The sequence below is a fragment of the Mizuhopecten yessoensis genome, unplaced genomic scaffold (genome assembly GCF_002113885.1).
Source record: "Mizuhopecten yessoensis strain PY_sf001 unplaced genomic scaffold, ASM211388v2 scaffold1457, whole genome shotgun sequence".
Classification (NCBI taxonomy): domain Eukaryota; kingdom Metazoa; phylum Mollusca; class Bivalvia; order Pectinida; family Pectinidae; genus Mizuhopecten; species Mizuhopecten yessoensis.
In genome coordinates, this window is record NW_018404056.1 from 64279 (window position 1) to 78271 (window position 13993).

The 13993-nt window shown below is 38.7% G+C and overlaps 1 protein-coding gene across 3 annotated transcripts in view; it reads left to right on the forward strand.

The window, feature by feature from the left end:
• LOC110462405 (wings apart-like protein homolog) overlaps positions 1-13206 on the forward strand; it is a 35313-nt gene extending 22107 nt beyond the window's left edge. For all 3 annotated transcript variants that reach the window (XM_021516357.1, XM_021516362.1, XM_021516370.1), the window contains exons 12-17: positions 5692-5807; positions 6134-6271; positions 6595-6865; positions 8307-8395; positions 10448-10543; positions 11292-13206. In XM_021516357.1, the coding sequence (XP_021372032.1) occupies positions 5692-5807; positions 6134-6271; positions 6595-6865; positions 8307-8395; positions 10448-10543; positions 11292-11357 (776 nt within the window). In that variant the 3' untranslated portion in view covers positions 11358-13206. The remainder of the gene's footprint in view (positions 1-5691; positions 5808-6133; positions 6272-6594; positions 6866-8306; positions 8396-10447; positions 10544-11291) is intronic.
• The last annotated feature ends 787 nt before the right edge of the window (positions 13207-13993 follow it).

Sequence of the window (13993 nt, forward strand, 5' to 3'; positions counted from 1 at the left end):
TCGACAGATCCCACACAGTAATCATATATTCACACAGGAGACAGACACTCACTCAATAGAGAGATACTCACTCTGTAAACAGATACCTAAACAGTATACATACTCACTCAATATACTCAGACAGTAGACAGATACTCAACTCATTAGAAAGATACTTACACCGTAGATACTCATTCTTGTGATAGACAAATACTCACTCAGTGGACAGATACATCCAAGAGACTCTTACTCAATAGAGATATACCCAGTAGACACTCACCCAATCAGCAGATACACAGTAGACACTCACCCAATATACATACTCACTCAATATACTCAGACAGTAGACAGATACTCAACTCATTAGAAAGATACTTACACCGTAGATACTCATTCTTTGGATAGACAAATACTCACTCAGTGGACTGATACATCCAAGAGACTCTTACTCAAATCCAAAACAGTACACAGATACTCACCCAGTAGACAGAATCTTTGTCAGTAGACTGATACTCACCCAGTAGACAGAAACTTACCAAGTAGACTGATACTTACCCAGTAGACAGATACTCACCCAGTAGACAGAATCTTTGTCAGTAGACTGATACTCATATACTCAGACAGTAGACAGATACTCACCCAGTAGATAGATGTTCATCCAGTAGACAGATACCTACACAGTATACATACTCACTCAATATACTCAGACAGTAGACAGATACTCACCCAGGAGAGACTCATCATGTACACAGATCCAACACAGTACACAAATACTCACCCAGGAGACACTCATCCTGTACACAGATCCAACACGGTACACAGATACTCACCCAGTAGATAGATGTTCATCCAGTAGACAGATACCTACACAGTATACATACTCACTCAATATACTCAGACAGTAGACAGATACTCACCCAGTAGACAGAATCTTTGTCAGTAGACTGATACTCACCCAGTAGACAGAAACTTACCCAGTAGACTGATACTTACACAGTAGACTGATACTTGCCATGTAGACACTTAGACAGATACTTACTATGTAGACACTTACCCAGTAGACATAGACTGATACTTAACCAGTACACTGACAATTACCCAGTAGACATAGACTGATACTTAACCAGTAGACTGACACTTACCCAGTAGACATAGACTGATACTTACCATGTAGACACTTAGACAGATACTTACTATGTAGACAGATCCTCTTCCATTAGACAGATACTCTTCCATTACACAGATTCTTACCCAGTAGACTGATACTTACACAGTAGACTGATACTTGCCATGTAGACACTTAGACAGATACTTACTATGTAGACACTTACCCAGTAGACATAGACTGATACTTAACCAGTACACTGACAATTACCCAGTAGACATAGACTGATACTTAACCAGTAGACTGACACTTACCCAGTAGACATAGACTGATACTTAACCAGTACACTGACAATTACCCAGTAGACATAGACTGATACTTAACCAGTAGACTGACACTTACCCAGTAGACATAGACTGATACTTAACCAGTACACTGACAATTACCCAGTAGACATAGACTGATACTTAACCAGTAGACTGACACTTACCCAGTAGACATAGACTGATACTTAACCAGTACACTGACAATTACCCAGTAGACATAGACTGATACTTAACCAGTAGACTGACACTTACCCAGTAGACATAGACTGATACTTAACCAGTACACTGACAATTACCCAGTAGACATAGACTGATACTTAACCAGTACACTGACAATTACCCAGTAGACATAGACTGATACTTACCATGTAGACACTTAGACAGATACTTACCATGTAGACACTTACCCAGTAGACATAGACTGATACTTAACCAGTAGACTGACACTTACCCAGTAGACATAGACTGATACTTAACCAGTAGACTGACACTTACCCAGTAGACATAGACTGATACTTACCATGTAGACACTTACCCAGTAGACATAGACTGATACTTAACCAGTACACTGACAATTACCCAGTAGACATAGACTGATACTTAACCAGTACACTGACAATTACCCAGTAGACATAGACACACTCACCCAATCAACAAATACACAGTAGACAATCACCCAATCAACAGATATACAATAGACACTCACCCAATATACATACTCACTCAATATACTCAGACAGTAGACAGATACTCACCCAGTAGACAGAATCTTTGTCAGTAGACTGATACTCACCCAGTAGACACTCACCCAACCAACAGATACACAATAGACACTCACCCAATCAACAGATTCACAGTAGACACCCACCCAATCAACAGATACACAGTAGACACTCACCCAATCAACAGATACACAATAGACACTCACCCAATCAGCAGATACACAGTAGACACTCACCCAATCAGCAGATACACAGTAGACACTCACCCAATCAACAGATCCCACACCGTGTACATATACTCTCAGTATACATATACTTGCTCAATAGGCAGATATTCACCAGGTAGACAGATACTTACTCAATAGACAGATACTCACTCAATAGACAGAAACTTGCTGAGTAGACAGATATTCACCCAGTATACAGATACTCACCCAGTAGACAGAAACTTTGTCAGTAGACTGATACTCACCCAGTAGACAGAAACTTTGTCAGTAGACTTATACTTACCCACTAGACTGAAACTTATCCAGTAGACTGATACTTATCCAGTAGACTGATACTCACCCAGTAGACTGACACTTACCCAGTAGACATAGACTGATACTTAACCAGTAGACTGACACTTACCCAGTAGACATAGACTGATACTTACCATGTAGACAGATACTCTTCCATTAGACAGATACTTACCCAGTAGACAGAAACTTACCAAGTAGACTGATATTTACCCAGTAGACAGAAACTTACCAAGTAGACTGATACTTACCATGTAGACAGAACTCATCCTGTACACAGATCCAACACAGTAGACAGATACTTTCACAGTAGACAGATACTAACCCAGTAGACAGATACTTACCAAGTAGACTTATACTTACCCAGTAGGCAGATTCTTACCATGAGTAGACTGATACTTCCCCAGTAGACAGATAGTCAAAAATAAGATATTTACCCAGTACACAGAAACTTTCCAAGTAGACTGATACTTCCCCAGTAGACAGATACTAACCCAGTAGACAGATAGTCAAAAATAAGATATTTACCCAGTAGACTGAGACTTACCCAATAGACTGATATTTAACCAGTAGACTGACCCTTACCCAGTAGACAAAAACTTACCCAGTAGACTAAGACTTACCCAGTAGACAAAAACTTACCCAGTAGACTGATACTTACCATGTAGACAGATACTTACCCAGTAGACAGATACTTACCCAGTAGACAGAAACTTACCCAGTAGACTGATACTTACACAGTAGACAGATATTTACCATGTAGACAGATACTCTTCCATTACACAGATTCTTACCCAGTAGACTGAGACTTACCCAGAAGACAGATACTTACCATGTAGACACTTAGACAGATACTTACCATGTAGACAGATACTTACCAAGTAGACTGATACTTACCCAGTAGACTGGTACTTACTATGTAGACAGATACTCTTCCATTAGACAGATACTTACCCAGTAGACAGATACTTACCAAGTAGACTGATATTTACCCAGTAGACTGGTACTTACTATGTAGACAGATACTCTTCCATTAGACAGATACTTACCCAGTAGACTGATACTTACCCAGTAGACTGATACTTACCCAGTAGACAGATACTTACCCAGTAGACAGATACTTACACAGTAGACTGATATTTACCAAGTAGACTGATACTTACCCAGTAGACTGGTACTTACTATGTAGACAGATACTCTTCGATTAGACAGATACTTACCCAGTAGACAGATACTTACACAGTAGACTGATATTTACCCAGTAGACTGATACTTACACAGAAGACTGATACTTACCATGTAGACAGATACTCTTCCATTACACAGATTCTTACCCAGTAGACTGATACTTACACAGTAGACTGATACTTACCATGTAGACACTTAGACAGATACTTACCATGTAGACACTTACCCAGTAGACAGATACTTACACAGTAGACTGATATTTACCCAGTAGACTGATACTTACACAGTAGCCTGATATTTACCCAGTAGACTGATACTTACACAGTAGCCTGATATTTACCCAGTAGACAGATACTTACCCAGTAGACTGATACTTACACAGTAGCCTGATATTTACCCAGTAGACTGATACTTACACCGTAGACTGATATTTCCCCAGTAGACTGATACTTACACAGAAGACTGATAATTACCATGTAGACAGATACTCTTCCATTACACAGATTCTTACCCAATAGACTGATACTTACACAGTAGACTGATATTTACCCAGTAGACAGATTCTTACCCAGTACACAGATTCTTACCCAGTAAACTGAGACTTACCCAGAAGACAGATACTTACCATGTAGACACTTAGACAGATACTTACCATGTAGACACTTAGACAGATACTTACCATGTAGACACTTACCCAGTAGACAGATACTTAACATGTAGGCAGATACTTTTCCAGTAGACAGATACTTAACATGTAGGCAGATACTTTTCCAGAAGACAGATACTTACCATGTAGACACTTAGACAGATACTTACCATGTAGACACTTACCCGGTAGACAGATACTTAACATGTAGGCAGATACTTTTCCAGTAGACAGGTGCTTACCCAGTAGGCAGATTCTTATCATGTAGACAAATACTTATCCAGTAGACAGATACTTACCATGTAGGTATATACACTTCCGGTAGACAGCTGCTCACCCAGTAGACAGATATTTATCATGTAGGCAGATACTTATCCAGTAGACTGATAATCACCCAGTAGACAGATAGTCAAAAATAAGATATACTCACTCTATTAATAGATACATACTCTCTCAATAGACAGATACTCATTCAGTGGAAAAAAAATGACTTGAACAAATTAGGACAAGTATTCAATGTGTTCGTTTTAGCTGCAATGTAGGTGTTAATACTGGCAATGTAGGTGTTAATACTGGCAATGTAGGTGTTAATACTGGCAATGTAGGTGTTAATTGCCATCTCAATGGAAAGCATTGTTTACTCCGGTGATAAGTGTGTGTCAACCACTGTTAGCATTACGTTTGATATGATTGTCCATATAGAAAATAGGTGTATTGCATAAACTTACAGAAAATCTGTTACACAGTAGCTATAGCCTCTAAAGTACAATCTGCTGTCATAGAACAATGTAATATAATCCACTGTTGTATAACCTATTGTGATAAACTTTACCTATTATATTCTACAAGATTATTACAAGAGTTTTTACGGTGCTGTAGGTTATAGTGAATCAATCTGAGAATAAGGTGAATAATAGATATGTTAAGACATTCAGGAAACAGTGTTAATATTGACGTGGAATTATCCTCCGTATTTCATAAAGAAGCAAACTTTGTTTGTTCACATTTTGTGTTTTTGTTCTGACAAATAATTTGCTAACACTGTGAAATTGCATATTACAACCAGAAAATTGTCAGGATATTTCATCAATAAATTTGTGTTAAAATTTGATGATATTGTCGGGTTAGAAATTAAGTTGAACAACATACCTACTTTCACATTCCAATGTGTATCACCAGTGTATTGATTGTGATTCTGATGTTACAGAGTTTGGGAGTACAAAGACTGGAGAGCAGACGGACTTTATCAATGTGGTGCTCACCTGTATTCTACAGACCCCCCAGCATGTCCCAGTCGACATGCGCTTTGATATTCTGGTGCTGGTAAGAAGAACCAACTTTTACATCAGTTATACTGCACAAAATATTACGCTTTATGTTATTGCTGGGAACATTAAAAGTAATTTTCCTGAAGGTGCATCTTTTCATGGATTCTAATTAAAACAGTCTTTTGTCATGATTGAAATACGCTCTAACATAGTCGATGTCAATGCAAGCTCAGATAAGATGCTTCATCAGTTCACATAAACTTTTCCTCAAAATATTTAAATTATATCTGCTTTACAAAAAAGTCACCTTCATAAGAACAATTATGGGTGTATTTTTTTGAAGAAAATTAATTTAAAGGAAATTATTAATTTTGCGTGCAGAGTCTGGGACTGATGATCAACTTAGTGGAACACTGTGAGGTCAACCGTAGACGTCTGATTGATGCCAAAACAGAATCACCCTATGAGTTTGAGAAACACCAGAAAGACTTACTGCCTGCTGCGAAGGCCCTAGTCCAGGTATGATACAAACAAAAATGCCATCCTATAGAATGTGTATAGGGGCCAATCACACTGGAGTCTGAACAATTCTGGGTGATATGGTAGGTATTTGGGGCAATTTACTTGGAAATTAGGACCAATCACTCGAGTGTCTGAATACTTATGGGTGAAACTTAAATGAGTGTTATAATTTTTCTGGGGCATTCCATTCAACTCTGAGGCAAGGAATTTTACATCTAGGCCAGAGAGTGAGTGTGATAAATAATTTTACTGAGGCATTAAATTTAATTCTTTGGCCAGGTTCATCCAGGACTGAATTTATCTATCACAATTGTTTTTAGGTATTTTGTCATCGGTACGAAATAGCCAAGAAGATGGAGGAGCAGGATTTTGGGGAGCCTACCACCCCTCAGGCATCACCCAACAAAAGTGGCGAGTGGAAGGAGTCTGACTCTGGGATAGAGTGGGTCATCAACTCAGCCAAAAAGGCCAAGGAGGCAGAGCGGGAAGAGAGGGCCAATGATGACGACACACCTCTAAAGGAGAAACTCAAACAGAACGAAGAGGATGGCAAAAATGCTAACATAGATGATGAAGAAACATTCACAAAAGGTTACTACTAATGCAGTGTTAAAGAATATCTTTGCTTGCAAAATTCATTGTTTGACTTTGAAGTTGAAATAGTTTTTAGCTTACCAGGAAAAAGGACTGAGCTTATGTCACAGAACAGCATTCCTTGTCCATCCGTCCATCAATTTTTCCTACTTTAAGATCTTGTCCTTCTGAACGACTTATCAGATTTCAACCAAATTTGCATTCTTGGACTATGTGTCACCTATGGGGGCAAAGGGACAGGACCCAGTACGGGGAAATTGGTGAATTACAGCTTTTAAAAGACGAGTTCTCCTGAAGGAATATAAAAATTGTAACCATAATTGGTTTGAAGCATAGCTGATTTAAGGTGATCCTATTTTGTATTAATGAAGCTTGTACAACCCCTGGAGCCAGAGGGGCGTGGCATAATGATGGTCCAATATACCCCAACCAATAACTATATTCAGGTGTTAGGCATGAAGAAACGAATATGCTCATGTCCTCCGGGTCTCTTCATCTCCTTGGGATAAGTCTGTGTTTCACTTTAGCTTATTTTTCTTGAATGGATTTAGATTGAAACTATAATTCCAGGTGACCCATGAAGGTTCCTTGGTCTCTTTTTTAAAACATATAACCAACAAAAAGATAGTCATTCTTCCAAAAAAAATAATGCACTGCAATCGTCTTTTCTTTTTGTTATTTAAATTTTCTGGTTATTACATTTTTAAAGCATAAAGCATGAAAAATGTAATGCATTATAAAAGGGTGGAAATCAGAAGCGTAATAATTAGCGCCATATTCAAATGACATCACGCTTGACAACAAGGCTGCGCGCCATTTGAATGGGATGCTCAACGCAATTCCGACGTTTTCTGGTATAACTGCTGATAAAAATGTTAATAATTGCCTATTTATGTAAATACTTAAGTGTGTGTACCAAACATTTACCATAACAACCACTTATTCTACCGTCGCTCTATTTGAATCTAAACAAAAAATTGTTGTCTTTGAATGCAGTGAATAGAAGATACTGAAAATATCACTTTTGATATTTGTCACAGTGTGAAAGATATCAGTTTGATCAAGTTGATAGAATCCAATATTTCACTGTCAAACATGTGTTTTAATTAACTAGGGTAGTTCATGATATGAGATTCGTCTGCACAATTATAAGTCTCTAATGTGAGCTATAATTCTAAGTTACAGTATGGAGTTAAGTTTGGAGCTGACATGTCAAGATTGTAGGTGACTTTGTGAGTTTGGAACTGACATTGTGAGTTAAGAGTTGACATTGTGAGGTATAAGTTCACATTGTGAGTCCAGAGTTAACATTAAGAAGTTGAAGTCTGCAATATTGGATTTGCTTTCCATGGCATTTTAACCATAACATCTAAAAAAAAAAAAGAAAAAAAAAGGGGGCTGTGTAAGGTTCTTATATATTACTAATTTTATTTTGCAGCTCTCCACAGAGCAGGGAAGCACATGGAGAACAGCATTGTAGCATCTTATGTAGCACTACTACTGGGCTGTGTGATACAGGACAACACGGTAAGTGATCAGGCCTGTCTGTGTGTTAAATAGTAATAGGCCTCTGTGTGTGGTATACAATAACTGGGTCTGTGTGTATGGTGAACAGTAACTTGGTCCATGTGTGGTGTACAGTAACTGGGTCTGTGTGTGTGGTGTACAGTAACTGGGTCTGTGTGTATGGTGTACAGTGATCAGGCCTCTGTGGGTGTTGTGTACAGTAACTTGGTCTGTGGGTGTTGTGTACAGTAACTGGGTCTGTGTGTGTGGTGTACAGTAACTAGGTATGTTTGTGGTGTACAGTAACTGGGTCTGTGTTTATGGTGTACAGTAACTGGGTCTGTGTGTGGTGTACAGTAACTAGATCTGTGTGTATGGTGTACAGTAACTAGGTATGTGTTTATGGTGTACAGTAACTGGGTCTGTGTTTGTGGTGTACAGTAACTAGGTATGTCTGTGGTGTACAGTAACTGGGTCTGTGTGTGTGGTGTACAGTAACTGGGTCTATGTGTGGTGTACAATAACTAGGTCTATGTGTGTGGTGTACAGTAACTGGGTCTGTGTGTGTGGTGTACAGTAAGTGGGTCTGTGTGTGTGGTTTACAGTAACTGGGTCTGTGAGTGGTGTACAGTAATTGGGTCTGTGTGTGTGGTGTACAGTAACTGGGTCTGTGTTTATGGTGTACAGTAACTAGGTATGTGCGTGGTGTACAGTAACTGGGTCTGTATGTATGGTGTACAGTAACTGGGTCTGTGTGTATGGTGTACAGTAACTAGGTATGTGTGTGGTGTACAGTAACTGGGTATGTGTGTATGGTGTACAGTAACTGGGTATGTTTGTATGGTGTACAGTAACTAGGTCTGTGTGTGTGGTGTACAGTAAATGGGTCTGTGTGTGTGGTGTACAGTAACTGGGTCTGTGTGTGGTGTACAGTGATCAGGCCTCTGTGTGTGGTGTACAGTGATAAGGCCTATATGTGTGTGGTGTACAGTAACTAGGTATGTGTGTGGTGTAAAGTAACTGGGTCTGTGTGTATGGTGTACAGTAACTAGGTCTGTGTGTGTGGTGTACAGTAAATGGGTCTGTGTGTGTGGTGTACAGTAACTGGGTCTGTGTGTGTGGTTTACAGTAACTGGGTCTGTGTGAGTGGTGTACAGTAACTAGGTCTGTGTGTGTGGTGTACAGTAACTGGGTCTGTGTGTGTGGTGTACAGTAACTAGGTCTGTGTGTGTGGTGCACAGTAACTGGGTTGTGTTTATGGTGTAAAGTAACTGGGTCTTTGTGTGGTGTGCAGTAACTAGGTCTGTGTGTGTGGTGTACAGTAACTAGGTATGTGCGTGGTGTACAGTAAATGGGTCTGTATGTATGGTGTACAGTAACTTGGTCTGTGTGTGTGGTATACAGTGATCAGGCCTCTGTGTGTGTGGTGTACAGTAACTGGGTCTATGTGTGTGGTGTACAGTAACTGGGTCTGTGTGTATGGTGTACAGTAACTGGGTCTAAGTGTGTGGTGTACAGTAACTGGGTCTGTGTGTGTGGTGTACAGTAACTGGGTCTGTGTGTATGGTGTAAAGTAACTGGGTCTAAGTGTGTGGTGTACAGTAACTAGGTATGTGTTTATGGTGCACAGTAACTGGGTCTGTGTTTATGGTGTACAGTAACTGGGCCTATGTGGTGTACAGTAACTAGGTCTGTGTGTGTGGTGTACAGTAACTAGGTCTGAATGTGTGGTGTACAGTAACTAAGTCTGTGTGTATGGTGTACTGTAACTGGGTTTATGTGTGGTGTACAGTAACTAGGTATGTGTTTATGGTGTACAGTAACTGGGTCTGTGTTTATGGTGTACAGTATCTGGGTCTATGTGTGGTGTACAGTAACTGAGTCTGTGAATGGTGTACAGTGATCAGGCCTCGGTGTGTGTATGGTTATCATGTTTGTGTGTGCATGACTTAGTGATCCAGTTTCTGTGTGCTATACATTACAACCTCATTGTTGACTGGTATAATGATATTACTAACAGATCTAGGGTTTGGTGGTAATGAGATGATTTTAATATCTTCTTTTCTTTCACAGATGTTTGTGGACAACATAAAAGTATTCCTCCCGAAAGGCAACTTTGATGACATGATAACAATTCTGAAGAAATTTTTAGGCTTTATGAATTTAACTGTGAGTATATTATATTAACTAATTATGTTACTTCTGCTGCTAGAATTCTTATTCTTTGCATAAGGCCAAATGAAATTAATTACTTGGTTCTCGGGGCAATTTTTTTCAAAAGAGATGCGGCAGGGCGGTATATATTTTTTTCATTTTACATGGCAAAAACGAGACGAGGGCGATTATTTTTTTATTGTGTAGTTTGTAATACGTTCATTATGGGCATTACCTTGTCTTTTTATAGTTGTGTAGAGACCCGTCATAGGGCAAGCCTCCGAAAATCCCCCCACGATTGTTCCAGACGAGAATCACGAACCCCCCCATTCCTTATTTGTACCGAAATGAGTGCCATTTGTACACAAGACTAATAAGTCATAATCTTTTTAACGCTTGCCTGTATATCAATCCTTATCTTTATTCAAACGTTTTCGGGACTTGGGTGGCTAATGAGTAAAAACGACATGCGGACCAATTTTCCGGATTTAGATGGCGGCTGGAGCATTCACAATTGTTTTTAAATTACTTTCATGATAAAATCGGCAATGCGTTGCCCTAAAATGAAATGCGCGCGGGTCTGAAAACCAAGTATTCAATTATTTTTGGCCTAAGTCTGTCTTAATCTTCACTTTATGCAAGTGTAACCAAATGATATTTTCGCACAGGTAAAAGTATGCAGTGTATGAAAAAGTTTTCCAGGAAATAGTTTAGATCTGATGCTGTCTGTCATGACTAAAACATGTGTTGTTTGCTATTGTAGACTGCCATTGGAAGCACAGGAGGGAAATCCATAGCACATGTGATTGAGGTACTGGAGGGCTGCTAGCGACACCAGTTCACTCATCACTACATGTCGGACAGAAAAAAATAAATAAACAGCTGGCTGTATTTAACACATTTCAATATATATGTCCTATTTCCTATAAGATTGAATCTTATTCTTGGCTAGGAAATATGGAAATTGTGATAGTAAAATAGTTTTTCATTCATTCTTGCATTCATATATTGGATATGTGGCAAAAGTTGTGGTGATGTTTTTCTAAAATATGGACATACTCCAGTTGTGAAAATGAATAACATTTTTGAACTGAAACTGATGTGAATTAAAAAAATGTTATAAATTATGAATGTTCGATAGATGATGACCGGATAGCATTTTTAAACATCATTTGTAAACATTTCAATCACACACGTACAATAGCAATTTTCATTAATTTACACATTCATGAGAATGGTACACTTTACCTTATCTGTATAGTTTTAGTGTAAAGATTTTTGTACATAAAAATCTTGTAAATGTAGATTGATAGGCATTAGTGTGCCGTTTTACTGTAGGATGATAATAGGAGAGGTGTGTCTTGATGAGGGGCGTGTCCTCTGTTCTGTGGTATATAGTACAGATGAGGGGCGTGTCCTGTGGTATATAACATAGCGAAGTGTACCGTTTTACTGTAGGATGATAATAGGACAGGTGAGAGGTGTGTCTTGATGAGGGGCGTGTCCTCTGTTCTGTGGTATGTAGTACAGGTGAGGGGCGTGTCCTGTGGTATATAGTACACATGATGTGCGTCTCCTGTGGTATATAGTACACGTGATGGGCGTGTCCTGTGGTATAAGTATAGTTGAGGGTGTGTCCTGTGATATATAGTACAGGTGAGGGGCGTGTCCTGTGGTATATAGTACATGTGAGGGGCGTGTCCTGTGGTATATAGAACAGGTGAGGGGCGTGTCCTGTGGTATGTATGTATGGTGACTATAATTTCTTACACTGAATGGAACAGATGTTTTGTTTGTTGAAAAGAAAATGGACTTAAATATTGCTTTAATGACATGCATTTCAACAAATAATATAATGTTTTGTTGGAATCTTTGCTTTGTATGTAGGTCTTTGATAACCACCTTTGAGGGAGCATGGCTAATGAGTATCTTTGGACTGAAGAACTGTTCACTTTTGACCAGAGTGTAAAACAGCATCTCTGGCAAGACTGAGATATCAGCAACTGTTTCGGTATTTTTGGGGAATGTCTAATCTGAAAAATAATCAATAGAACTAGACAACTAGCAGCACCCTAGGGATTTTATGAATGACGAGCACCCTTTAAAAGTGAGTGAATGATCCCCGTTTTTGTATGATTGAGCCAGTGGTTGTAATGTTGTATGATCGACACCGTTTCCATTGAGAATTACAGTGCAATCAAGGCATGTTCTATTTCCCTGTATCAATAAAACTTTGATTAATATAGTGTGTGTGGTGCAGGTTAGAGGAAGTTAGAAATAGGGTTTGAAGAATGGGAGTATTTTGGAATGAAAATGTTGTGAAATCAAGTGGCCTTTCATTGCTTAAATATCATTAAATAAATGTTGTTGTTTTTTAACCCCAACTCAGTTTCATTTACCAGATTGTAAAACAGTTATACAAAAAAAATGTCCACAGACCTGATATGACCAAATTCAATGGGAGTGGATTAAGTAAGGGTGAGCAGTTGATATTTTAGAAACAGAATTTCTAATAAAAATGTACATAATCCTGTGATGACTTTAGGTAGGTTCCTGAGGGAAGTGCTCTGTACTCGTTTTTCCATGTGTTTCTCCCTGTGTTTTCTGTGTCTATAGCTGGAGCCAGGTCACACCATGTAGTCTTCAATATCATATGTTTGTTAACAACATTTCATTAACATTTTTTTTATTTACACATTACACATTGAGAAAAAAAAAGAATAAAAACGGTAACGTTTTCTCCAGTGTTGAGAGTAGGGGTGTGCTGGATTTTGATTGTGTCGACCTAGATTGTGGTATTTTTCTGTTTCCGCAGGTACATGGTTTTGTTTCCCCCCTGAGTTTCTCACCTTTTGATGTTACGCCATGCAAAACTTTGTATTTATGTACTGTATAGATCTTCAGTATCATAAAATGAATAAATATTTTGAAATACTGGAATATGTTTTAATTATTATTTTTAGGTCACCTGAGCTTTTAGCTCATCCGTCATCGTGTGTCGTCCGTTAACATTTTATATTTTCAACTTAAGCTGAAATACTGGCAAAGGGATTTCATTAATATTTAATGGGAAGGTTACTGACATCTCCCTGACCAAGTGTTGTTATTTTTCGGGTCGATCAGAAATCCAATATGGCCGACATGGCCGCCATTTTTGAAAAAATATTTCATCATGGTCCTGACAAACTTAAGCTAACGTTATACTTTACTATCTTTACTCAAATTGGTACATATTTCAACAACAAAAATAAATACTGTAGGACTCGGGTGACCGTTAAGGCCCATGGGCCTCCAGTTAAAATCATATTGCATGTCATTGCAGACAAAACTTAAAAAGTTGGAATTTCATATTAAATAAACTATATGACAAACTTTACATGGTAATAAGTTCATAATTGGGGTTTTTAGGTCACCTGAGCTTTAGCTCAAGTGACCTATTGCTATCCGTTTTCGTCCGTCGTCCGT